The sequence below is a fragment of the Myxine glutinosa genome, chromosome 7, assembly GCF_964187855.1.
Source record: "Myxine glutinosa chromosome 7, kmMyxGlut1.1, whole genome shotgun sequence".
Lineage (NCBI taxonomy): Eukaryota > Metazoa > Chordata > Myxini > Myxiniformes > Myxinidae > Myxine > Myxine glutinosa.
Window position 1 is genome coordinate 58,616,660 of NC_136267.1, and position 27,669 is coordinate 58,644,328.

The 27,669-nt window shown below is 46.7% G+C and overlaps 1 protein-coding gene across 1 annotated transcript; it reads right to left on the reverse strand.

Annotated features, from left to right (window-relative positions):
- Window positions 1-309: 309 nt before the first annotated feature.
- SDHA (succinate dehydrogenase complex flavoprotein subunit A) lies at window positions 310-27,022 on the reverse strand. The gene is made up of 15 exons (XM_068122427.2): window positions 26,751-27,022; window positions 24,384-24,482; window positions 24,133-24,294; window positions 22,289-22,432; window positions 20,828-20,992; window positions 20,031-20,179; window positions 17,976-18,100; window positions 15,396-15,564; window positions 14,934-15,129; window positions 14,521-14,692; window positions 14,212-14,330; window positions 11,075-11,186; window positions 955-1,085; window positions 720-833; window positions 310-634 (listed from the first exon to the last, which is right to left on the reverse strand). Exons 1-15 carry the CDS (start codon window positions 26,802-26,804, stop codon window positions 548-550), a joined length of 1,998 nt encoding a protein of 665 aa, XP_067978528.2. The 5' UTR covers window positions 26,805-27,022; the 3' UTR covers window positions 310-547.
- Window positions 27,023-27,669: the final 647 nt, after the last annotated feature.

Below are 27,669 nucleotides of genomic sequence, written 5' to 3' on the forward strand. Positions count from 1 at the left end.
GATGAAATTTATTGAACGTCATCTATGGATAGATTGGTGGAGGAAAAAATAATGATGACGTCATCGGTCACGTGGTTCGGCCACCCTATTTGTTTCAACACAAAAGCCTTAAAAACCACTAATAACACGTCCAAGTGAGGGTCTGCAATCTGATTGCTCTTTCCTGTCTATGCATTGCAATCCATTTGTGCCAAGTTTTGATCCCCAGTAATCATGGTAACAAAACCCACAAACATTTTTCTTTCCTCCCCCACTTTCAGCTTTGGTAACAAACAACAATTCATGTGGTATGAAAGAAAACAATCAGCATTAATAGCTGGGCCCTTTTCCATTGCACACCGTCAACATACAGATTGTGTGGAAAAAAAAAGAAAAGAAAAAGAAATAACCATTGATATGTCAGTTTCAAACTTCCAAACCCAAAACCCCCCCAAAAAAAATGTACAAGTCCTCTCACATTGCACCATTAGTGTTCCATAAATACAACCATTTTTCTCTTTCAAATTAACATGCGAAAACACCAATGCATCAGTAGGACCGGATTGCATCAGTAGGATCGGATCGCGGGAGGGACGGACGCACAATCCTGCTCGTTCAGAGAAGCGTCAATGACAGGACGATAATCAAGTGTTACCTGCGAGAACAACGTCAGCAATTTTACAACTACCCCAAATTGCCAAAATTGTACTGTATTCATGCCTTGGTATTTCTGCACCTACCTTTCCGGTGTCTTCATCCACAAGGGCAAGGGTGTGCTTGCGCCAATGTTCATGAAAAGGCTTCTTCTGCTGTCCCTCCAATGGTTTACTGTAATCAAACTCGTCTTCACGGTGCTGGAGGAAATGCGTGCAAATTAAAGCAATTTTTCTATGGTGTTGCCAAATGCTCATTCTCACCATAATTAAGGAAATCATGGCTTGCTGCCTATAAACGCCAGTGCAATACCAGACTTACCTTGAAATCTTCTCTGGCATGTGCTCCCCTGCTTTCCTTCCTTGCCTCAGCACCATAGATAGTTTGAAGGGCACAAATTATCAGGTTTTGGAGCTCCAGGGTTTCCACCAAGTCAGTGTTCCACACAATTCCTGCATATCAGACCATGGGCCATGTATCAGATGTACAATGCTTACAATATTGCTGTTTTCATATGCGAAAAAGGATTTTTATTTTATTGTATTCGGGTGTTCAACAGTAACCTCATATACATCTGCCATGAAATTTGGAAATTATCATAAATTACTGCCATAATGGTTTGAGGATCAGCTCAAGGTCTGGGAGGTCGGCAGTTCAAACCCAGTCCGAGTCATACCAAAGCCTTTTTCAAACACGGTACATGCTGCTTCCTTGCTGGACACTCAGCATTGAAAAGGATAGAGCACAGACAAACCACCATACGTTGGCATCCATGTAAAGGAGAGAATCCCTCCTTTGTTAACCCCGCACAAAGAGAAAAGATGGCATCACAGGTACACATAGTGCTCGAGGAAGTGACATCACTTCCCCTAAATTCAGTGGCTATGCTTGTCTGAAGGTGTGTGTGTGTGTGTGTGTGTGTGTGTCGGTGTCGGATTTCAGGAGGTGGAATGGAGTCCTCCGAGGACTCGAAGTATCCACCCCTGCTTTGGTGAAGGATCGCGATCCATGGGCTAGGTTGTGAAGTTGTGTTGCTCTCAAGTTGCTGCTGCTGTGTCTGCTACGAGAGCTCTTTTCAAGATAGTCACTGAGCCCCATACAGCCTCCAACTGTAGTTCATTTGTGGTAGTGTTCCCAGGGATGATTTGTAGGTTCTTTATGAGGTTCTTATTTATCATTCCCGTTGCTACAATTACACTGGTTAACAGCCAAATTGGTTCTGACTTATTTTCAACTGTTTCTAACTAATTTGGTGCCCACGAATCCGAATCTGACCTTAAAATGTCGTTATCATGTAACCTTGACGTAGTACATCATAAGTGTGGAAAAAATCTTGAGCATGCAAATTTCTTGATCAAGTCTCAATAAGTCTATTTATTGTCGCAAAAAATAATATGAACTTAAAGTTTTTATTTACATCACAAAAAAATGTAAATCTCCAAAAATAATATGAACTTTATAAAATATCACAAAAAATAATATGAACTTTCAGTTTTTATTTACATCACAAAAAAATGTAAATCTCCAAAAATAATATGAACTTTATAAAATATCACAAAAAAGAATATGAACTTTAAGTTTTTATTTACATCACATTAAAAGTGCTTCTAAACTTTATTTTTGCGTTTGTAGGAGCAATCACTTTCACGCTGTAAAGTCCAACAGTTGTCGCCCATCATGTTTGGATTGAATCGGCCTTGATATCGAGTCTCCATGATGGCAATTTCCTGGTGAAACCTTCCTCCATGTTCATCACTGACATCGCCAAGATTTTGTGGAAAGAAGTCCAGATGAGAATGGAAGAAATGTTGAGTGACATTCGAGCACCGAGCGCCTGGTAACTCTTCAACATCTCGTCCACAAGCTCTTCATAATTTGGTGCTCGAAAATTTCCAAGGTAATTGTTAGCAAGAGCCACAAAGCTATCCCAAGCAACGCTTTCCAGCTCAGATAGTCTCGTTACAAAGTCCTGATTAGTGAGTACAAGACGAATTTTGGCTGTGGCTGATATTCCTATGGTATACTGGTTCTCAAAAACTGGATGTGCTCGTGAAAATTGGATATCATAATCGAAATCAACAGGTTCATGTTGGTTAGAATCACCTCAAAATATACTAGAACCATAAAACTTTAAAAATTTTGTTGACCAGTGTAATTATCACTGGTACAATTTCAGCATACTTCAGCTTCCAGGATCTTTTCACTTCATGCTAGGTATTTGGTCATTTTCTTGATTTCTGTGTTATTTAGACCAAAATGACTGGGTACTGAAATCTCAATTAGCACTCTTCTTTTCCTTTTTGTATCTGAGAACTACATCTGGTCCCCATTATTTTTATTGTATGTTCACGCTGGATGGGATCATCAGATCAAACGTGAGCATCATGTCCTTGTTTTCAATGATTGCTTTTGGTTCACGTTTCCATGAGTTTTGTTGAACTGGGATATTGAAATTTCTGCAGATGTGCCAGTAGATTTTTCTACATTCCTTGTTGTGCCTTTCGGCACAACAGTTGCTCTGACGTTTTTTTTTTTTTTTTTTTTTTTTTCCCATCCTGACTTGTGCTGTTTTGATGTCGCAGAATCTACACTTGTCCGATTGATTGATTGTCCTGCAATTTTCTTAAATCCGTTGGTCTTAGGCGTTTGTTATAATTTGTTCTCCATCTCAGTTGAGCTGACCTCTTCTTAGCCTTTCCAGTCATCCTTTGTCTATCCCCAATCTGTCCAACTCTTTTTTTATATTTCCCTGCTCTTTTGTCTTTCTCCCAGGTGTCACTATATATACAGTCACGTGAAAAAGTAAGTACACCCCATGTAAAGTTTTGACTTTTTCAAAATATTTCAACATGCAGCTATTTGATCTTCATTTCAACAATATTGATAGATAAAGGTGATATTGAAGGAGCAGCGCTCCTGCTTGAGACGGACGAAGTGACGGACAAGACACAAACTCGTCCGAGAAGATGTTTATTGTATAATCATCTAGGGAACTCTGAAAGCCCGTTTATCGGGTTCGCATATATATATCCAAACCAAAAAGCATACATCAGAACCAAAGCCACGCCTCTCAGGCGAGGCACGCTTTGGTGGTCATGTGACCGACAGGTGCAAAGGATTATAACCTCGGCGCCGCGATTTGGCCGCCGGTTACGTCACCGGCTTGGGCCAGGAGATTCTGTTGATGGTCTCAAGTTTTGGGGGACCCATGCGTCGCTACACACGCCCCCCCAGAATCGACTTGGTCCAGGAAGGTCAACATGAGGGGGGTCCGGATGACCCGACCAAAACGACCCCTGGCTAGTCGCGGGGGGGGGGGGGGGGGGGAGTGGGTCCGGTGTGGTGGCGGGGGGTGCAGTGGACGGGGGGCGGCCACGCCGCAGTGGGAGAGCCAGCCGTGGCGGCTGGCCGACGTCCATGTGGGCCGGCTTGAGGCGGTCCACCGAAATCCGGTCCGCCAGGCTGCCGATGCTGACGACGAAGGACTTGTTGTCCCGTCGTAGGACCCGGAAGGGTCCGTCGTATGGTGGCCGGAGCGGCCCCCGGTGCGCGTCGTGGCGCACAAAGACGTACTCCGCCGTGCGGAGTGCTGGGGGGACGTAGGATTGGGGGTCGCCGTGGCGGGACGTGGGCACCGGGGCGAAACGTTGGGCGGCCTCCTGGAAGTCCATGCGCTGGCGCACGGCGGACCAGGGGCTGGTGGCGTCGGGCACGAACTCGCCCGGGACGCGGAGGGCCTGGCCGTACACCAGCTCGGCGGTGGACGCCTGGAGGTCCTCCTTTGGAGCCGTGCAGAGGCCCAAAAGGACCCACGGGAGCCGGTCGGCCCAGCCGTCGTCCTGGAGGCCGGCCATGAGTGCGGCCTTCATGGAGCGGTGGAACCGCTCGCACAACCCGTTGGCCTGGGGGTGGTAGGCCGTGGTGCGGTGCAGGGTAACGCCCAACGTGCGGGTGCGCCCCACAGTTCGGACGTGAACTGTGGGCCGCGGTCCGACGAGATGTCCGCCGGTGCGCCAAAACGCGCGACCCAGGTGGCGATGAACGCCTGGGCCACGTCGGCGGTGGTAGTGGAGGCGAGGGGCACGGCCTCCGGCCACCTGGTGGTCCTGTCCACCATGGTAAGCAGGTGGGTGAACCCCTGCGATGGGGGCAGGGGACCCACCAGGTCCACGTGGACGTGGCCGAAACGTCGCTCGGGCACGGTGAAAGGAGCCAGCGGAGCCTGGGTGTGACGGTGGACCTTGGCCCGCTGGCAGGGTGTGCAGGCGTTGGCCCAGTCGCGGATGTTCCGTCGCAACCCGTGCCAGACGAAACGTGCCGACACCAGCCTCTGGGACGCCTTCCGGCCCGGGTGTGAGGCCGTGGAGCGAAGCAAAAATGCGACGCCGCCAGGTGACCGGCACAACGGGGGGAGGTCGGCCTAGGCAGACGTCACAAAGCAGGACCGTGTCCGCGAAGGGGACGTCAGCCAAGCGGAGGCCCGTGTCCGCCACCCGGAGCGCCTGCACCGTGCCGTCGGTGGCCTGGTCCGTCGCCATCAGGGCGAAATCGACGCCGAGGTGGACGGCGTTGGCGCCGGCTCGAGAAAGGCAGTCGGCCACGACGTTGTCCTTTCCGGCGACGTGCCGGATGTCCGTGGTGTATTCCGACACGGCGGAGAGGTGGCGCTGCTGGCGGGCCGACCACGGCTCCGTGACCTTGGCCATGGCGAAAATCAATGGCTTGTGTTCGACAAAGGCCGTGAACGGGCGGCCCTCCAGGAGGTGGCGAAAATGGCGGACGGCCAGGTACAGCCCGAGGAGCTCGCGGTCGAAAGTGCTGTACTTCAACTCGTTGGGCAGGAGTTGCCGGCTGAAGAACGCGAGCGGCTGCCAGGCCCCGTTTACCCATTGCTCATGAACCATGCCCACGGCGTAGTCGGAGGCGTCCGTGGTGAGGGCGATGGGAGCATGGGGTACCGGGTGGGCCAGCAGCATGGCGTTGGCGAGGGCCCGTTTCGCGCCGGTGAAAGCAGCGTCCATGTCCGTGGACCAGACGACGTCGCGCTTCGCCGGCTGGCCGCAGAGGGCGGTGTACAAGGGCCGCATGAGTTGCGCAGCCCGGGGCACGTAGCGGTGGTAAAAGTTCACCATCCCGAGGAACTCCTGCAGCACCTTGACGGAGCGGGGGCGCGGGAAAGCGGCGATGGCCTCGACTTTGGCCGGTAGCGGTACGGCGCCGTTCCGGGTGATGTGGTGGCCCAAAATGTCGATCGTCGCCGCACCAAAGTGACATTTGGCCGGGTTTACGATCAAGCCGTGCTCGCTGAGGCGGCCGAACAGCGTCCAGAGGTGGAGGAGGTGCTCGGCTCTGGACGTGCTGGCGACGAGGATGTCGTCCAGGTAGGTAAAGAGGAACGGCAAGTCGCGCAGCACGCCGTCCATCAGGCGCTGGAACGCCTGTGCCGCGTTTGAGGCCGAACGGCATCCGGAGGAATTCGAAGAGGCCGAAAGGTGTAATAACGGCCGTCTTCGGGATGTCGGCCGGGCGGACGGGCACCTGGTGGTACCCCCGAATCAGGAAGGTGGTACCCCCGGCAGCCACCCCGATGAGCTGGCTCGCCGCTCCGACGAGCTGGCTTGCCGAATCGATCTTGTCGGCCTCCCTGGCGAGGTCGCGGGGGTTCGTGATGGTCGTGCTTGCCAGGGCGACCCGGACCTGGGCCGGGAGCTGGCGGAGAAAAAGCTCTTGGAAAAGGAAATCCGAGGGATGCTCGCCGAGCAACGCGAGCATGTAGTCCATACGTTCGGACGTGCGCGTATCGCCGAGCTCAGGAAGGTCAAGCAGGCGTCGTGCGCGTTCAGCCGGGGAGGGCGAAAGCGCCCAGAAGAAGTGCCTTGATGGCGTCGTACTTGCCGTCAGCGGGCGGGCTCTGGAGGAGGCTCAGGCAGCGGGCGGCGGTCACGGAGCCGAGCGCGGCGACCACGTAATGGTATTTCGTGGTGTCCTCCGTAATGCCACGCAGGGCAAACTGGGAGTCCGCCTGAGCGAACCAGACGGCGGCATGTGCTTCCCAGAAAGTGGGCAGTTTGAGGGACACTGCCGTGTCCATCGCGTGTCGTAAACTCGGGGTCACCAGTGAAGGAGCAGCGCTCCTGCTTGAGACGGACGAAGTGACGGACAAGACACAAACTCGTCCGAGAAGATGTTTATTGTATAATCATCTCGGGAACTCTGAAAGCCCGTTTATCAGGTTCGCATATATATATCCAAACCAAAAAGCATACATCAGAACCAAAGCCACACCTCTCAGGCGAGGCACGCTTTGGTGGTCATGTGACCGACAGGTGCAAAGGATTATAACCTCGGCGCCGCGGTTTGGCCGCCGGTTACGTCACCGGCTTGGGCCAGGAGATTCTGTTGCTGGTCTCGAGCTTTGGGGGACCCATGGGTCGCTACAATATAATATAACAAATATCATGAAACATTTACATTTTGTAGTCCATTGTATAATTTAAATAAACATAAATGCAAATTTCACATGTGGAAAAAGTAAGTACACCCTTGGCTCTAATAGGTGGTATTGCCCCTTTGGCAGAAACAACCTCAAGTAGGTGTTTCTTATAACAGTCTACCAGTCTCTGACATCGACTGGGAGAAATTTTTGCCCACTCCTCCATGCAGAATTCTTTCTGCTGTGCGATGTTTGAGGGGTTTCTTGCATGCACAGCTCATTTCAAATCCCCCCCACAACATCTCGATGGGATTTAGATCCGGGCTTTGACTTGGCCATTCCAGAACCCTCCATTTCTTTCTTTTCAGCCATTCCTTGGTGGATTTACTGGTATGTTTAGGGTCATTGTCATGTTGCAAGGTCCACCTTCGGTTGAGCTTCAACTTTCCGACAGATGGCCTCACATTATCCTCAAGCACCCTCTGGTACAATGAAGAATTCATAGTGGATTCTATGATGGTGAGCTGCCCAGGCCCTGATGCAGCAAAGCTGCCCCAAACCATAATATTTCCACCAACATGCTTTGCAGTTGGTATCAGGTTCTTGTGGTCAAATGCTGTCTTTGGTTTTCGCCAAACATGTCTTCTGGTACTGTGGCCAAATAGCTCTACCTTTAACTCATCTGTCCAGAGCACATTCTTCCAGAAGTGCTCGTCTTTGCCGAGGTGTTCACTGGCAAACTTTAGTCTTGCCCTGATGTTCTTTCTGGACAGCAAAGGTTTCCTCCTGGCACACCTCCCATGTAGATCAAATTTGTGCAGCCTCTTTCTAATGGTACTGGGGCGGCCTGGCCTGAACAAGTTGGCAGTTGTTTGGAATCTTCTCCACTTGTAGATGATCTTCCGGACAATCGAATGATTGATTTCAAATTGTTTGGAGATCTTTTCAAATCCCTTCCCAGACTCGTAGGCATCTATAACCTTCTTTCTGAAGGCCTCAGAGAGCTCTTTTGATCTAGGCATGGTGACGCCACACACTTCAACAACAAAGAGCAAACCAAACTAAATGTCTAAAGAGGTTTAAATAGGACAGGTTCCTCCAAGATCCTCTCTAACGATGTTCTCATCATTTGCACCTGAGCTGGTGCACCTGATTCTAATTTTAGGTATTTGAAGTAGTGATAAATGTAGGGGTGTACTTACTTTTTCCACATGCAAAATTTGCATTTATGTTTATTTAAATTATACAATGGACTACAAAATGTAAATGCTTCATGATATTTGTTATGTTATATCACCTTTATCTTTCAATATTGTTGAAATGAAGATCAAATAGCTGTATGTTGAAATATGTTGAAAAAGTCAAAACTTCACATGGGGTGTACTTACTTTTTCACGTTGTGTGTGTGTGTGTGTGTGTATGTGTGTGTGTGTATATATATATATATATATATATATATATATATATATATATATATATATATATATATATATATATATACATGTGTGTGTGTGTGTGTGTGTGTTAATATTTTGTCTTGTATTTTTATTTTGGCCTTTTTGCAGTCGTTGGGAATGTATTTGTTGCTGTTTCGGTTTGGTGCGTGACATCTTTTATTTGCACCTGTTTTTGGAAATTTTTTGCAAGGTGAGTCAGAGATACCTTTTCTGGTTTATTGTGTTCATGCTTGTGCACAAATTGTATTCGGTAGTCTGTTAATTCTACAGTCGTCGCTCTGTGCACTTGATTGAGTTCCTTCAGGTCGCCACCTCCTTCTTTCCTTGGCAGGTGCATTCTCAGGATGCACCGATTTTTGTAGAACATTTTGTGGGTAGTGAGGAGTTTCCTTGTTTTGATATCTAGTTAGCTCACCTGGAACGAAATTATGGCGTGTCGTCAGTCCGTAAACACTTGTAACTTATTCTCCAAAACCGCTGAAGGGATTGTGACCAAACTTGGCACAAATGATATTTGTTGTGTTATGACTAAAGTTTGTTCACGGCATAAAAAAGAAAATTAGGATCCAAGGAGGTTTTTACCGGGCTCCAAGTGGATCCAGGTTTGACCTCCCAAAATAGGAAATAGCTTTTTCCTCCGAAACTACACACGCAATTTCGATAAAACTTCACCACCCATGCTGTACCAATGTTTGTTCACGGCATTTTAAAAAATCTGCCCCTTTGGGCGTCTACTTGGGGGTTGCCCCCCAAAATAAGTATTTGCGTTCTTCTCAGAAACTACACACACAATTTTGATGAAACTTCATCACAACCTTCATCACCCGTGATGTACCAATGTTTGTTCAAGGCAAAATTGGGGTATGAGGACGTATACGGGGTGGGGGGTGAGGGGAGGCCCAAAATAGGTATTTTTTTCTTTGTTTGTTTAAAGTTTTATGCTTATGTTATTATGATTCTACATGCTGCACTGTCATCTAGCAACCATTGCAATTGGTTTAAAATACCTTTAGTCATGCAGTATACTGCTTATTCTACCAGCTGAGCACCAGGGGTATTGCCCCTATCTTCTTTTTTTTAACATCCGCTTGTGGCCAGCTTACTATTCCACAACTGTATTGAACACTGGTACTGCTGGTTGGTTTATGGCTTTGATTTTGCTTCTTGGGGAGAAGTATGTTTTCTGGATTGTATTGTTAGCCCGTCTCCTGCTTTTTGTCATCACTTCTGTGTGTATGTGTCTGTGTGTCTGTGTGTCTGTCCAGGCCGTGACACTCGGGTTATTGTCATCAAATTTTCAAAGCTTCATCATGATAATACAGAGAAGGCAAATTAATAATTTGGTCAAAAACTCAAAGGTCAGCGTCACAGAAAATTGTCAATTTTCATCTTATTGACCTGAAATTTCAAGAATTTGCATATTGGGTCACTGAATTGGTTCACCAATTAAACGCTAGAAGCTGATTTTCTTTATTTTTCACCGATTTTCGAAGAATTATTTGCCGTTCTTATGCTTTTACACAAAAAGTAAAATAACACATTTCACACTTTCTGCTCTTTATCTCCCCTCCTTCCATAAACGATGTAGTTTCTCAAAACTGAACCGCACTTGGAATTTGGTCTGTAGCAAACTTTTTTTGGGATTAAACAACTTAAATTTTTACTGCAACCTTCTCACCAAGAGAATTAAACAAAAATGTCCTGTATTTAACTACCGAAAGAAAATGCAAATCCAGATATGCACCTTTAAGGTTATGTTATGGTTACGCTGAAAAGAATCAGTTGTACACCACTGCGAGAAAAAGGGGCCAGGAATGCAACATTAGCAAATTGTTTTTTTATACTTGGTCAAGGCTCATATATGAGCTTACACATCTAACATATCATAAAGGGAACGGGAGACAAGAGGGAGTGAGAGAGGGAAGAACAGCAGCAGGGAACAGGGATATCTGGAGATCTGTGGAAAAGGGAAAGGGCTGGGGCAGGGTACATGGGATAACCAAGATCGATACTACAGGACTTTCAGGAAAGAAAACAGGGAATTTGAAGGTGTATTTGGGGTGGATTAACGGGGTAGAAAAGATCAAGGTTTTGGATAGGGGAAGATAAGAGATGGTGCTGAATAGCTGTTCTGAAGACCTGGAGGGAAAAGTGGGACTGAAGAGAGTGTGGGAGTTTGTTCCAGAAGCCAGAAAAAATAGGAATGTAAGAGTGAAGGTGAGAAGAGAGTCTTTATTTTGGAAGTTTCACCAGAAAGGGGTTGCTGGCAGAACTTGTGCTAGCAGACCAGATATATTGGGGGAGACAAAGCACATACAGAACAGGGGCTGCAATGCCGGAGAGGAGTCAGTAGAAGACAGAAAGACCACCAACCTGCTTGCGGTGAGAGAGAAATTTCACACTGTATGCAGAATCACCACTAGCATAAAAATATAATACCCCCAACAAACCTACAAGCAGACAATTAGCAGGAATAGCCTAATATTCTGAGCCAAACTATGGCATCATGGCTTACACAGATGCTACAAAAACACCCACTCACAGTCATTACCTCGATCGAATGTCTGGAGGTCTTTAAGCCGCTTGTAGATGTTGGAGATCTCATGGCAGCCCTCGAGCAGCACTTTGCCCGTACGAAAGACTGCTGCATGGCTCTGCATGGTCTAGGTACACGTGTTGTGAAAGAGCATGCACATCAAAAGATTGTGGACAAGGCAACACAATAAATGGGATTCAAACTTTGGATCCCAACATCACGAGATAAGCGCTCAGATGGGAAAGCCAAACAGAGGTATACCTCCAACGATTGAATATCAAAACCTCATACAAAATAATATTTCATGGAATCTCAGACGTTCAAAGAGCAGGATAGAAAATGCTGAAAGCAGCTTCAAAATATGGTTTAAAAACTTCAACATCTCTACTATTAGAGAGCCGTTTGTCTGGGTGTTGCCATTTTTCTTGAAAGAGCCGAACGGATCTTCTTCAAACTTCATCAGTGAGTGTCGGCGAGTGTTTTAGGCACCCACAAAAAAATAGAAAATAAATAAATAAATTGATTTCTTCAATATACCAACAGGATTAGAAAATCACCGGGTAATGTCGAGTACTCTTGCCAGTCACTTTGAATGAATAAATATGAATGATCGTTTTAAGGCCATTTTCCCCACTGTGCGGGGGTTAGCCTTGCAGGCCCCATGACAATCATGGTTCCCTGTTTGAGGCAATGTTTTTATGGCCGGATGCCCTTCCTGACGCCAACCCTTGGTCACGCGCTTACGATGCGCAGGGATACGGTGTACCTATTCTAAATCGGGGTACACACCGTGATCATTCATCCCAGAAAGCTGGTACTCAATTTGCCGACCTCGGAAGGACGACAGGCTGAGTCAACCCCCCCCTGGCGTTAATTCAGCGATCGATCGGGATTCGAACCCAGGATCCTCGGATCCCAAGCCGGCACCCTAACCGCTAAGCCAACACCAGGCTTCTGACTTTATAAGAGCAAATTATAAAGCAAATGAAGCACCAATAATCCATACTCAGAAGAGCCAGAAACAACATCTATCCCACCTCAAGATTGAACTTTCAAACTCGTCTCCCTCCTACAAAACCTGGTGGCACCTTGTTAAGTCTGTCACTGGTGTACGCTCCCGCTCCATCCATTCCCTCACTTCACTTCACTTCACTTCACATGGCACCACAGCCGACTCTGCCCGTTATGAGGCTGCATGCCTCAACTGTGTTTGCCTCCAAAATTTGTCCCTAAACCCTCGCTCTATGTCGGCCTCCCTTCCCTGTCGTACCCAACTGCTCCTGGATTCTTTTTTTTCCAGCAAGAAGGTGGAGAAAGGTTCTATAGACCCTAAACACTGACTCTGAAACTGGACCGGATGGCATCAGCTCACATCCTAAAAAACCTGCTCTGCTGCTCCACACCTCCTCTCTCTGCCCTTTTCACCCTATAATTTGTGCAAGGACATCTTCCATCTTCTTGGAAATCACCAACATCACAGCATTACATAAAACAGGTGCAAAAATGAATCCCCTTAACTACAGACCTAGCAACTTACTTCAATCATCAGCAAAATCATGGAATTGATCATCGCAGTTGATGTAAAATCATTGGTTTTTTTTGTTGTTTTTTTTTTACAATGACCTCATCTCAGATCATCAATTCAGATTCAGACCAGGTCACTCTACCTTGGACACGCTACTTCTACTCACCCAATGGATGGAGGCCCTAAATATCAAACAGGACATCAGTGCCGTCTCTCTGGACCTATCTCAAGCTTTCATTACAGTCTGGCATTCCAACTTGATTTCCAAACTCTCTACCTATGGAATCCAAGGCCAACTCCACTCTTGGGTTACTGACATCCTCATCTCGTAGCCAACGTGTGGCTCTCAACGGAATCTTTATCTCCTCTCCATGTCAAGGCTGGAGTGTCCCAAGGCAGTGTTCTAGGCCCCATCTATTCCTAATCTTCATCAATGAATCTCTCTGAAAACTCCACCTCTTTGCTAATAACTCCACCCTCTGCCATGACTTTCCTCATCCTTCAGATAGATAGGCAGCAACTTTTTTTTTTCTCTTCTCTTTCTTCCGTATACAGAGTCGAGGTTCGTGGAAGAGCTAGAACCTGAACGGACCAGGATGCAGCAGGACATAATAAACAGGAGAGAGTAGGGAAACACCAACAGCTGAGCTGAACGAAAAAACAGACTTCTCTTCAGACATTGACAAAAGTTAAGACCGTCAGACCACAAACTGGTCAAACCCTTGGAATATGTCTTTTAATCCTAAGAAAACGCACACACATGCACGCACCTATCTACTTTCTCAGCAACACTCTCGAAGAAGTTCAGTCACTCAAACTCCTGGGTCTCACTATCAGAAATTATCTTTCTTGGGCAAACCACATTTCAAACTTGGTCTCCAAAGCCAGCCGCCCACTGGGGATCTTGCGTCGTACAAAATCCCTCCTTGGCACACCTGAAGCCCTATCCACCTATAAGGCCTTCATCCGCAGCTTGATTGAGTACTGCCCTCCCCTCCCCTGCCTTACACCTTGCTCAGCTTGACGCAGTGGAAGCCAAGGTCTTCAAGATGATTGGAATCTCCCATAAGAACTGAGTCTATGGGCCTATCACTTCTTATTTCGCCATCGCAGACGGGTCGGTGGTCTCTGTTTTTGCTTCTCCTTCCTGGTCTTGCACCCTCTGTCCTCGCTAGCTATCTGCTGCGTGCACACGATCCACCAACAGCTTCATTCTAGTGAAACTCCCAAAATCCAAAACCACTGGTCACTTCCACTCATTTGTTCCTCTTTTTTCCCACCTGTGGAATCAACTTTCACACTCTCTTAAATCTCATTGTTCCCTCCAGGTCTTCAACCATGTTAAACCACCCTTCCTGCCCACCCACAATTTTGCTTCCATATCCATCTTGTCCACTCCAAGTGTTCTCCCTTAACCCTCATCGTTACCCACATTCCTTATTTGTCAACATCTCCGTCTATTTTCTCCCTCAGCCGTAATGTTGCCATTTCCTCCAACTCTTTCTGCTGTTTGCTGATCTGCACTGCGTCCCAGCTCTTATACAAGCCTCGACTCTCTATACACAAAATAAAAATGAAACACAACAGCATTCTATCATGACCACAAGGTCTCAGCACCTTAGCATACCTTCTGCATGGAAAGACGCACATCTGACGTTTTGGATTTGCCATTTGCATGCCGTACCCAATCCACGTTCGCCACGGATGACTCACCGGCATTCTTCCGTAGTGGCCTTAGCGCTTCACCTGTTCCGAAGAGCATGGCACAAGATCAGCACCGTTCCTCATCAAACCTGAAAATAACAGACTAAAAGGGTATTTCATTCGTAAAGACTCCTCAATGAAGGTCACTGTGTTCTGATACTTTGGATCTGAGTCTCTCATGCATTTTACAACATAAACCACATAGAGAACATTGAAAAGTGACATACTGCACCTGGCTTGTGGTTCTCTGCAATAGTGTGGGCGCAGGCACGACCGAACACCACAAGATCCAGCAGCGAGTTGGCTCCAAGCCGATTCGATCCATGCACAGAGGCGCTGGCAGCCTCGCCACAAGCAAACAACCCAGACACAACTTCATCCTTCCCATCGACGTATGTCAATACCTACCAAACAGCTCCTGCTGTTAAATAACATGATGGAAAACAAAACAGAGCAAGGAAAGGTGTTCTGGTAATCCATAATTTATCCCAAAAACAATCTTGCCCATTTACCGCACAGCATATATTCCACATTATGATTATCTGGGCTTCATAACATGTAGTTGGAATCAATCCATAAAAAAACAAATAATTAAATAATCCCAAGCTGGTAATTTTAACGAGACAACGAAGAGCTAACACACACCTGCCCCTTGTAGTTGGTGGGCACCCCACCCATGTTGTAGTGGACAGTTGGTAGAACAGGGATTGGCTCCTTCGTGACGTCAACGCCGGCAAAAATCATGGCAGTTTCCGAGATGCCTGGCAGACGGGAAGCCAACTGCTGAGGTGGCAAGTGGTGGAGCTGCAGGAAGACGTGGTCCTTGTCGAGACCGCACCCCCTGGTCGTAAACATCATCAGGTCAATGCTCCTATAATTGTGCATGAAACATCTTAAAATTTCCAAATAATTGAGGCAGCAAAATTAATACTGACCCTCAATTTGCTATCCCCTGGGAAAACATGGTACAAAGAGGCAAGGGCAAGGAGAAAGGTGCAAACAGATAAAAACGAGAAAGGAAAAATAAAATGAGCAGCAAAAAAAAAAAAATTTTTTTTTAAAGAGGAGAATAGTCCGTCATCACTTGCCCTGTGCGGTTATACGAACCTGCCCTCACGGATTTCAATGGTCATGGCCCGAGACACGACATCACGCGAAGCGAGATCCTTAGCAACTGGTGCATACCGCTCCATGAACCGTTCACCTTCTCCGTTCACAAGGATTCCACCCTCCCCACGGCAGCCCTCTGTGATGAGGCAACCTGCACCAAATATTCCTATACAGTGAGGGCAAGGGAGAATGAAGACCATCTTTAGAACTTTCTCACAAAATGAGCACCATATATCACTCTAATGGAGCTTTTCCACTGCGGTACCGTACTGCAACCAAAATCCGTTTTTTCGTTTTTCCATTGCCAAGCGAACCATACCGTACCTAAGTACCCATGCTAAATTTGGTTCCTGCTATGGATAGGTACCAAGCGAGCCAAACCTGGACCTGTGGATGGAGCTAGCAATACTGCAGACCGTTGATTGGTCAATCGCGTTCGTCACAGAACCATCACGCTATATTCATTCTTCATTTGCGCGGACGAACAAGGCCCAAATCTTCGTTGTCGGTCTTCATAATTGTCTGTAAAAGTTTTCTCTTTTTAGCTGTCTCCTCTTTCTGGCATCTTTCAGCTTCTTCTCAAACACTTCCTCTCTCTTTTGCATTTCACTAAAAAAAACTCATGTTCAGGTGAAACCAAAACCCGACGAAGAAGTAAAACACAGCTTCAAGTTCCTCCATAGTTGCGGAGCTGTTTACAGTTTAGTGTCGCATGAGAAATGACGTCACCACAGCGGTGGCGTTTTTTTTTTTTCGTCACTTCAGATAACTCCATCTATTTTCATGGATCTGTTGTGCGATGGAAAAACGACACAGGGATTACTGTATCGTACTGTAGTGCCGTACCGTTCTGTGCAATGGAAAAGCACCATAATACTCTCCCCCAGTCTGTTTGTCCAGCGTCTGTCCGTTAATGGGTGGGGCTTCTCCCATGAGGGAGGGGCTACATCCGTTCTGGGAGGGACTTAAACTCAAATCTCCACCATTTTGTTTGAACCATATAGCCCTGATCCCTCTTTTTTTTTGTTAGGCCCACGCTTTCCAACACTCACGGTTTTATCAAGACTCAAATTCGATATCTGATGTTGTGTTGTGTTGTGTGTTTTTTTTTTTTGTTTGTTTGTTTGTTTGTTTTGTTTTTTTGTATACAAGATCGAGGCTCGTGAAAGAGCTAACATTAATCACACAAAAAGACGAACCGACACACAAAACACAAAAAACAAGGGGAGCGGCAGACAAGATGGGGAGAGAGGGGGAAGGACACAAACACAACATTTGAGAGCAGGGACATCGGGAGGACTTGGGGGGAGGTGGGAGAGGAATAAAACATATGAACACTGCAAGGACTCTGGGGTGAATTACCGGGGGTAGAAAAGATCAAGGTTTTCGATGGGGGAAGATAAGAGATGGTGGTGAACAGCTGTTTTAAAGACCTGAAGGGAGGAGTGGGATTGAAGGGAGTGGGGGAGTTTGTTCCAGAGGCGGGAGAAAAGGGGAATGAAAGAGTGAAGGTGAGCAGAGAGCCTAGACTTTGGCAGTTTAACCATAAGAGGGTTGCAGGCAGATCTTGTGCGACCTGAAGGAATATTGGTGGGACAGAGCACAGAGAGAGCTGGGGGAGCAAGGCCGGAGAGGAGTCGGTAGAAGACAGAAAGACCACCAACCTGCCTGCGGTGAGTGAAAGGCCCTCGGAGTTGACTACATCGCAGGAGATTCCAATGATTCTGAAAGCTTTGGCCTCAACAGCATGAAGCCGAGCAAGGTGTGAGGCAGGAGCACCAGCCCAGAGGGGGGAACAGTATTCCATTGAGCTGCAGATGAAAGCCTTGTATGTGGTGAGGAGCTCAGGTGTGCCAAGGAAGGACTTCGCACGACGGAGGATGCCCAGTCGGCGACTGGCTTTGGAGGCCAGCCAGAAAAAGCACAGGGCCCAGAACACTGCCTTGGGGAACTCCAGCCAGAACAGAAAGGGAAGATGAGAGAAATCCATTCAGGGCCACACGTTGCCTACGACCAGAGAGGAAATCCGCAAGCCATGAGTGGAGATTTCCCTGAATACCATTTCTGATTTTGTGATCTGATTTCCTGATTTAATTTTTCATAGCCACTGGGATCGTTTCAGGAGGCCAATTAACTTGGTGTGATTTTAAAGGTGATAGGTGACACCTGAGATAATTTACAATTGCTATTATAAGGGGGGTGGACACTTGTACAACCAGGATATTCTAGTTTGGGATTTTAAATTTTCTGAAAATTTGTAGAATTTGTTTTTCACTTGGAAGTTGTGGGTTGCAATGTGTAAATGAAGGTGGAAAAAGTCCGATTTAATGAAATTAAATTCCAGGCTACAAGGCAACAAAAGATGAAAATTTTGAAAGGGGGTGTAGACTTTCTTTAGGCACTGTTGAGGTAACCAACGGCATGCACGCACACATCACACTCCTTTTAACTGCGAGGTAGAACTTTGATTAACCAAGGGGTGGTGCAAGAAAAGGAAATTTATACAAACACACCGGCAGGCTGTTTCTACAATAATAAACACAATTACAGATGATAAGCAGCCAAGTAGGCACAAACCCGTGGGGTGGAACTGTACAAACTCCATGTCCTGGCAGGGTAGTCCAGCACGTGCGGCCATGGCCGTGCCATCTCCAGTGCACGTGTGAGCAGACGTGCAGCTGAAGTAGGTGCGTCCGTAACCACTGGCATTTTGAGGAGTGAGAAGAGAAGAGCATTGAAGCATTAATGGAAAGTTGATGGCTGCATATTATACAAGCCACAAAAAGAAACTGTGCATTGTTAAAACTCTGTCTGAATTGGAAAATATAACAACAATGTAACATTTCCATGTAAACTTTAATAGGTGGATTATGAGACCATAACAAGACGGTAGAACTGCATTTGTAATGTCCATCACAATGACATAACGAGTCCAAGTTCAGAGCAGGGGTCAAGCGACAGTGACAAAGTCAACAACGGGTATGCCCACCGTGAGCATCGATAACGCAGATCGACCTGGAATGGTCTGGGCAGTTGTCACTGCAGTCTGGAACCTGTTGCGAAGATGAGTCACCCATATCCATCTGTCCTGTCTTGGCGTCGTCACACGTGGACGTCCTGAACGTAGGCCATCGGCACCGTCATTAGTGTTCTGGTAACGTCTCACCAATGCAGAAATGGTGTTTCGGTGACAATGGAAATGCACAGCCACTTGACGGTGAGACATTCCCCCACGGATCATCCCAATAGCCTCATGACGCTGTGCAGTTGTGAGCCGTGGCATGACGTGCGTTTCATTAGCCACTTAATTTTTTGAACGATTGAAAATCAAACAATTAACCTTACCAAAGTTAAAGCAGTTTGTGACATTCATGTGCTCTACACAGTTTCTCACGATGCACATGCAAAAACGTGTTGCACGTGCCCATACCGAAACCATTGACGTCACGAAACGTGGCGCTGCATACCTGTTTAATTCACTTCACTAATTGCCGTGTTTAAATCTGTATTTGTATACACAGGTGTTTCTAATATATAATTTCATTTTTTGTGTGCACAGTTTCTTTTTGTGGCTAGTGTTACGGGGTCCTCCCCTATCCCCTGGTCTCGGTAAACCTCCAAACCCCGAGAGGGTCCCCGGAAGAAAGATGTTATCCTTGGTTGAAATTAATCAATAATGAAACCACACCAAGGGTGATGAACAAACAATATATTAAAAGCACACAAAAAAGAACCATACAACAATGGGGGCAATCAACCCTACAATCCAATCTTAAGAAGGTAACCTAGCTCAAACTCACGGCACCCCCAGGGACTGAAACAGAGTCCTTCTCAATGTCTCTAGACCACAATGGTGCTCCCGGCGAAGAGGCGATGGCGATGAGGCAGGTAAGGAGATGTAGGTAAGGCGGGGACCGTCACGTGGTCCCAGCCAACCCCAATTGGCGGTGGAAAGAGGAATCCCAAAGACGCTATCCAAACGTGCACATACACCGGGCAGTCACGAACCGCACCATATTCTTCAAAGGCCGCTGTCGCGCGCACACATCCTCGGCAAACCACCGGAGGGCGGGACCCGCGGACGCGGCTAACCAAGGGTCCGCGAACGACGTGTGAGGTCCCCGAAATGGCGGTCGGTTCTTCCTCGGGCCGCAACCTCAAGGCGAAGATTCTCCGGAATCTCCCACCTGTACCTGGCTTCGCAGGCTTTTCCACGACACCAGCGATAAACGATCGCACGAGATTCCTTTCCAGGCCTCAAAGTTCCTTCTCCATGGACGCTTGACCACGCTGGGTGCGGAGCTGTTACAAAACGCCTCGTTTCACCTCTGCCTCACGCGCTCTTCCTCCTCGCTCCCCCTCGTCCGGTGCCCTATCCGATTTCCGGCATCATTTTTGTCATGAGTGCTTTTAAACCTTTTCACCACAATAACCCTTACTGAGAACTAACAATAATAATAATACCAACATTAATTAGGGCCGAATCCGTAACACTAGTATATATGTGATGTGCAAACAAAATGACATCAACATGATAATAGACAACATTTCTTGATTGATGGGTGAGCACTGTAATGTGTATAATCATTATAATTGAGTATAATCAAATGTCCACATGCGGTTAGAGCTCACCCCGTGGCCAAGACGGTGTTTTTGGCTCGGATGCGGTGTACAGAACCATCTTCCAAACACAAGGCTACAACTCCACAGCACTCGCCTCCTTCCATAAGCAGATCCAACGCAAAGTACTCCACAAAATATGTTGCGTCGTAGCGCAAGGACTGGGCACACGACACGACAGGTTAAAACACAAATGCCTATTGACAGTTCTTCAAACTGGGCTTGACCTGGATGAATGACGAGAACATCCATTACAAATTTAACCAAGGACATGCATGCATTAATGCTAAATTCAAGCTGATCTGATGTACCATACTCTGTTACAGTGCTGACGAAGCAGTTTCTTAACAATAGCTAAACTGCGTGATTTGCTATGGCCTTTCCAGCAGTAATTAGGGCAGGAATTTGGAATTTTTTTCCTGGTGCCAGCGATAGGTCAGCAAATCTACACAAAGGACACCTTGGGATCTTTAACATCTACCAAATAATGTCCGCAGACGGGACGCCCAGTTTAACGTCCATCCGAGGGACGACACGACACACACATTGATGAATCACCTTGCCCCTGTGAAACACCGGGATGACAGTTTATAGCTGGGTCGGGATTCAAACCCAGGTTAGATAGCAGAGAGATTAGTGTGTGTACCTCTCGGCTATCCTGCCAAACCTCCAATTTAATACTCGTTTAAAAGAAATAAATAACAACTTTTTGTGCAATACTATTTCAAGGGAAATTATGGCAAGTAGTGAAAATGGAATGAGAGGTGAGAGAAACAAGATGAAGAGGAAGGACGTAGTGAGCAGCACACCTGCCCGTACAGAGTATGCAGCAAGGAATGGCCCGTCCGATCAGCCACACAACAGCACCGATGAGCCTGCCCACCCTTGCCAAACTTGAGGCTCTGTCCACCAAAGGCCCGCTGGTAGATCCTGCCGTCATCTGTGCGGCTAAATGGCATACCATAGTTCTCCAGCTATGGTACAAAAAAAAAAAGAAAAAAAAAAAGGATTGTTGAACAAAGTTTGTTGGAAAGCTTGTAGACGGGCAAGATAGATGTTCTCTGCTGTCAATGTTCGTAATAATTAACGTCCAGGGCGTTGGCATGCCATTGCAAATCCCCACCTAAAGCAAAGTTGAAAAATGGCAAAAAGTTCCACCACAATTGATCCAATATCAAATTTTTTCGTTTAAAAACCCTCCCTCTCCCCCACCCCCTACCCCCATTTTAACCCCTGCAACCCTAAGTCCACACCCATTGGGGAATTAACTGGGGGTCAAATCAAAAACAAAGGGGCAATACCCCTGGGGCGCACCTGGTAGAATAAACAGTATACTTACCGACTAAAGGTATTTTAAACCAATTTCAATGGTTGCTAGAAGACAGGGCAGCATGTAGAATCATACGAACATAATCATAAGACTTTAAACAAACAAACAAAAAAATACCTATTTTGGGGGGCAACCACCCCTCCCCCAACCCCATATACCTCCTAAGACCCAAATTTTAATAATGCCATGAACAACCATTGATACATCATGGGTGATTAAGGTTGTGGTGAAGTTTCATCGAAATCGTGTGTGTAGTTTCTGAGAATAAAGCAAATACCTATTTTGGGGGGTCAAACCTGGACCGACTTTGACCCCCAAAAACCCACATTAGACTTCGATTTTCTTCGTGCCGTGAACAAATTTCGGTACATCACGGATGATGAAGGTTGTGATCAAGTTTCATCAAAATAGTGTGTGTAGTTTCAGAGGAAAAAGCAAATTCCTATTTTGGGGGATCAAACCTGGATCCACTTTGACCCCCGGTAGACCTCCTAGACCCCGATTTTTTTTTAATGCAATGAACAAACTTTAGTCACAACACAACAAATGTCATTTATGCCAGGTTTGGTCACAATCCCATCAGTGATTTCGGAGAAGAAGTTTCAAGTGTTTATGGACGGATGGACGGACGGACGGACAATGCGCCATCACATAAGCTCCCCTGAACTTCGTTCCAGGTGAGCTAAAAATGTGCCAGTAATTGAATTTTTCGGTATCTGACCTTTTGACCCCGTCGCAGTGGGCGGGGCCAAAAATGGCACTGCTCTTGCACCTTGCTATGTGGTGATCGTAACTACCAAAGTTTAGTGAATTTCTACCGAACAAACAGACAGACAGACAAACGGAGCTGTTTACAATACCCCCTGTTTTTTTCAAAAAGCGTGGGGATAAAAATAATAAAATATAATGTTTTTGACATTCACATGTGCAGATAACACACCTCAATGACGGCTTGTGGAGCCTGCTCAGTCATGTAGTGGATGGCATCCTGATCCCCCAGCCAATCGGAACCCTTCACCGTGTCGTAGAAATGCCAATGCCAGTCATCCTCCTCCATATTGCCCAGTGCTGCGTTGATCCCACCCTGAACACGGTCAAGAGGAACAAACCATCACTCATGACACTCAAGGTAAACCGAGAAATGTGCCCACTGCTATGAAAGGTAATGAACAACTCTTTCAAAATAAATGATACTTGTCCTAATTTTCAAGAAGCATTTAGTTTTCAAAGGTTCTAAACATTCCATCAAATGTGAACTAACAGCAATATTAACAAGAAACAACCATGTACCAGAAAGCACCTTGACCTGGTGTGACGTGCTACATGCTGCCACGACCCTGGGTTCAAATCGAATGTGCTGTGCTACCTTGGCGCTTCCTACTGTCCTCGACCATCATTCTAAACGGCTTGACAAGCAAATTCCATCATTTATATGCATATCACATCTCCAGCAAACTTTGCATCAAAATTTCCATTTCCTCATTTCTGTGGTGAGAGTCGTAGCCTAGCTGGGGGTCTAGAACCCATAATCAAACATCCGCCAGGTGTTCGATTTGTATGGAAAATTGGCCACAAGTCACGAACCTGCATCCGCTTTTGAACAGACCAATGTGCTGAGCACAAAGATGAGTTTTACAAGGTAATTTACATTGGTTTGTTGATAGCAAAACTCGATTTTTGGTTTAAATCTAATTTACAAAATCACTCGTTTCATATTAAACAAAAAAGGCACTTGGTGGAGCGCATACTTCCGCCAGCCTAAAACTGTTTATGTTTTGTATCCCACTCATAGCCCCGATCTGGATATTCACCAAAATCAAATTACTTAGTCCTCATCACGCTAGCGCCAAGTTCACCAGGTTTCATCCAAATCCGTCTACAACTTTTTGAGATATCGTGCTATATATCGTGTTTGGCCCTATCGCTCAATGGTGAAGAATGACTTTTAAAATTTTCTTATGCGGATTTGGATCTTCACCAAAACCTCATCATTTCGTCCTTGTCACACACCCAACCTGTCCTTCCACAACGTTTCGTCCAAATCCATCCACAACTGAGATATTCTGCTCACACAGACAAACAAACAAGATATATGTGTTGCATAGCACGATACTTGCAAAATCCCTAAAACAAGTTGTTGACCTTTAGCCTATGTTGACCTTTTGGTCTATATTGACCTAAAAAAAAATAATTGGTGGTTGAATTAAGTGACGTGATATGCAAATCCTATTCAAATTTCAAGTCAATCAGATGAAAATTGAGGATTTTAGAAATGGCACCTAAGTTTTTGACCTTTGGCCGATGCTGACCTTTTATCCTATGTTGACCTCAAAAATAGGTGGTGGTTGTATTCAATGAGCCTACATGAAAACCCTGTTCAAATGTCAAGTCAAAATCGGATGAAAATTGAGGGTTATATAAATTTGACAAAATCGTTGACCTTTGGCCTATGTTGACCTTTTGACCACAAAAATAATGTTTCTTTCTAATGACAAATTCCACCACTTGGTGAAGTTGTGGGAAGATCGGTTGAAAATTGTGACCTGTAGGTGATTGACTGATTGACATATTGACAAAAAATAATGCACACGGCCAACTAATATACTTGACAAATCTTCGATTTTCACAAGTAACAAACAGGTGCGAAAACAACCTCTGTCCGTCCACCTTTGGTTAAGTCGGAGAATAGGGCCAGCATTAAAAAAAATAATTAAGGGAGCAACGTATTTCATCACGTCGTCAATTCAATGTTTGTCAACCATAGGACATCTTCTGTGTTGTCACCTGGGCGGCGACGGTATGCGAACGCGTGGGAAAAAGCTTGGTGACACAGGCGGTGTTGAACCCGGCTTTTGCGAGGCCAAAGGTCGCACGAAGACCCGCACCGCCGGCGCCAACCACCACCGCATCAAACTCATGGTCTACCACAGGGTAGTGTTTAGAAAGCTGCAGAACAATACAAGCACGAGACACCCTCAAATCCCCAGTCTATGTAAGCAATTACAAAGCTGACATGGAAACAAGAACCCACTCACCGAGTCAGAAACTTTAGCCTGAGATTTCTTTTCACCACCAGCACTCAAGTGTAAGTTGAGAGCGCAGCTGTTACTTACAGGACGGACGAGCCCATGAAGCTGTAATAGTGGAAACGGTTGTTGTTATCGAAAGGATTGAAAACTACGACCAGTGTCACCATCCACATATTGCAGGCATATCACTTGACCTCCCCTCCTCTTGTAACCCCAACTCCCTCACCTCCCAACTCCAACCCCTTCCCTCCCCTCCTATCCCCAACTCCCTCCCCTCCTATCCCCAACTCCCTCCCCTCCTATCCCCAACTCCCTCCCCTCCAATCCCCAACTCCGTCCCCTCCTATCCCCAACTCCCTCCCCTCCTATCCCCAACTCCCTCCCCTCCTATCCCCAACTCCATCCCCTCCTAACCCCAACCCCTTCCCTCCTATCCCCAACCCCTTCCCTCCCCTCCCCAACTCCCTCCCCTCCCCTCCCCAACTCCCTCCCCTCCCATCCCCAACTCCCTCCCCTCCCCTCCCCAACTCCCTCCCCTCCCATCCCCAACTCCCTCCCCTCCTATCCCCAACTCCCTCCCCTCCTATCCCCAACTCCCTCCCCTCCCCTCCTATCCCCAACCACCTCCCCTCCTATCCCCAACCCCTTCCCTCCCCTCCTATCCCCAACTCCCTCCCCTCCTATCCCCAACTCCCTCCCCTCCTATCCCCAACTCCCTCCACTCCTATCCCCAACTCCCTCCACTCCTATCCCCAACTCCCTCCACTCCTATCCCCAACTCCCTCCCCTCCTATCCCCAACTCCCTCCCCTCCTATCCCCAACCCCTTCCCTCCCCTCCTATCCCCAACTCCCTCCCCTCCTATCCCCAACTCCCTCCCCTCCTATCCCCAACTCCCTCCCCTCCTATCCCCAACTCCCTCCCCTCCTATCCCCAACTCCCTCCCCTCCTATCCCCAACTCCCTCCCATCCTATCCCCAACTCCCTCCCCTCCTATCCCCAACTCCCTCCCCTCCTATCCCCAACTCCCTCCCCTCCTATCCCCAACTCCCTCCCCTCCTATCCCCAACTCCCTCCCCTCCTATCCCCAACTCCCTCCACTCCTATCCCCAACTCCCTCCACTCCTATCCCCAACTCCCTCCACTCCTATCCCCAACTCCCTCCACTCCTATCCCCAACTCCCTCCCCTCCTATCCCCAACTCCCTCCCCTCCTATCCCCAACTCCCTCCCCTCCTATCCCCAACTCCCTCCACTCCTATCCCCAACTCCCTCCACTCCTATCCCCAACTCCCTCCACTCCTATCCCCAACTCCCTCCACTCCTATCCCCAACTCCCTCCACTCCTATCCCCAACTCCCTCCACTCCTATCCCCAACTCCCTCCACTTCTGTCCCCAACTCCCTCCACTTCTGTCCCTAACCCCATCCCTCCCTTGGTGACTGAACACTTGGAGCAGATGGCCTGGCCTGCATAGGCTTGGATGAAGACCACTCAGTGGTCGAACATCCAGGCCTGGAGTCCCGCCCCCCCTTACAGGACAGATATTCCAGTTGGTGGTACTTTTTGTTTCGAACATGTGAAACCAGTTTCCTGCCGTTTCACCATAACTATTGGATGCATGTGGTTTGTATTGTGGGATTTTAATTGTTTTTTTCTCTTTAAACACGTCACGTGACACGCCCCGACCCCTACCCCTACCCACAACATCCGCACCAGGTTGCGTGCGTAACACGTAACACACAGTGCCTAAAGGTAGACGAGATAGTGTTAAACTCTCGGGCACTTCAGTAGCAATCAAGTTTAAAGTAAATGACCAATTTCATTAAAATGTCAACTTACTCAATCGTGAACAATCACAAAATTCCTCAACGAATAAAAATGAATGTGGACGCCTTAATGTATCGATATGATATAGAAAAATATACACATAAATGACATTCTGTAAATGTAAACAATCAAAACCACGCGCCGAATCAATGTCACTGATTTGTGGGCGGAGTCACTGGGCGATGTACAGTATTTGACGTCTGACGTCACTGTACCGTGTGAGAGAAATCGTAACCCGGCTCAAGAATAAAGGGAATGGTCCTGACCGATCGTATAAAAATCAAATATGCATTTGCAACATATCCCTGTGAACGCAAAGTATATTTTAAATATTTAAGACTGCATAGTGACACAGTTCAGTGCACTACGTTTTCCATTCCGCATTCGTGAAACAGCAAGCATTTACGACCTTGTCGGAGCACGAGCTTCCGTCCGATAGTCCGCCTATCAGTATCACCACTCTCGAGCACCTTTTATTACCTGCTATCAGGTGTCCCTTGGAACGTGCCTCCATAATATCTCAAACAAACGTGATATAAACTTACGCCAATTGCAGGAAGCCATCTGCCCAAGGAGACCACGGTCCACAACGCCGCCATCTTTGCCACCCTCGCAAGGTCTAAAAAATTTTTTTCCTACTTTGAATGGAAAATCGTCGACTTCGGCCTTTCTTTCTTCAGATGTTTAGTGATACAAAATTATCCGTGTAAACGAAATAACTAAGGCTACTTATGTAGCGGATACAGGTTACACGTCTCGGGGGAGGAAGTGGAGCCGGCCTCAGCAACACGTCGAACGCACTTCCGCGAACTACATTACCATGGCCGCTATATTACGGATAATAACTATTCAATATCTCATTCGGTATTCTCTAACAGAGATCCACATCATTTAATAGCATAACGGAATTAAAAACAAAATCGAATCAGCACTAATGTTGTGCAGCAATTTAATATTCAGTACGTAATTTGTACTTTACGTCATTTGTAATTCAGCCAAGATACCAGAGGGGGTGTTAAGTTACCAAGCAGCTTGCTATCGCTTGCCAAGCTATTCGTTCCTTATCAATGGTTTCGAATAGAGTACTTCCTTGGATGCTGAAGCCAGTTGGTGAGAGCTCCACAAGAAACTTGGTAACTGAACACTTTTCGAAAATACAGTTGGATCTTTAATATCAATCAAATAAGTGAAACAACATTTTATCTTCTCCTCCTCATCCGTTTTAGTAATGTGGCTTATAGGAAATACCGTTACAGGCCGGACAAAAGCACCAAAGTTTCCACAGAATTTATTCAGGGTACTATGATTAATTTCAGAAGGGTGTACCTCAAAAATGGGAAAAAATTTTTTTCCATAAAATGATACTGCTCTTAATTATATATGATTTCTTCATACATATTATAAATCACATAATTATTACTAAAGGTTCAAAATTTGTCCAAGATAATTGAAATATGGAAGAGT

Bases quoted from the DNA above. Each gene is read 5' to 3' on its own strand.
- SDHA (XM_068122427.2), bottom strand. From the start codon at position 26,804: ATGGCGGCGTTGTGGACCGTGGTCTCCTTGGGCAGATGGCTTCCTGCA. The intron at 24,295-24,383 runs GTGAGTGGGTTC...ATTGTTCTGCAG, and splicing joins AGGCTAAAGTTTCTGACTCG to CTTTCTAAACACTACCCTGT. The intron at 15,130-15,395 runs GTTCGTATAACC...GTTTACGACCAG, and splicing joins ATTGAAATCCGTGAGGGCAG to GGGGTGCGGTCTCGACAAGG.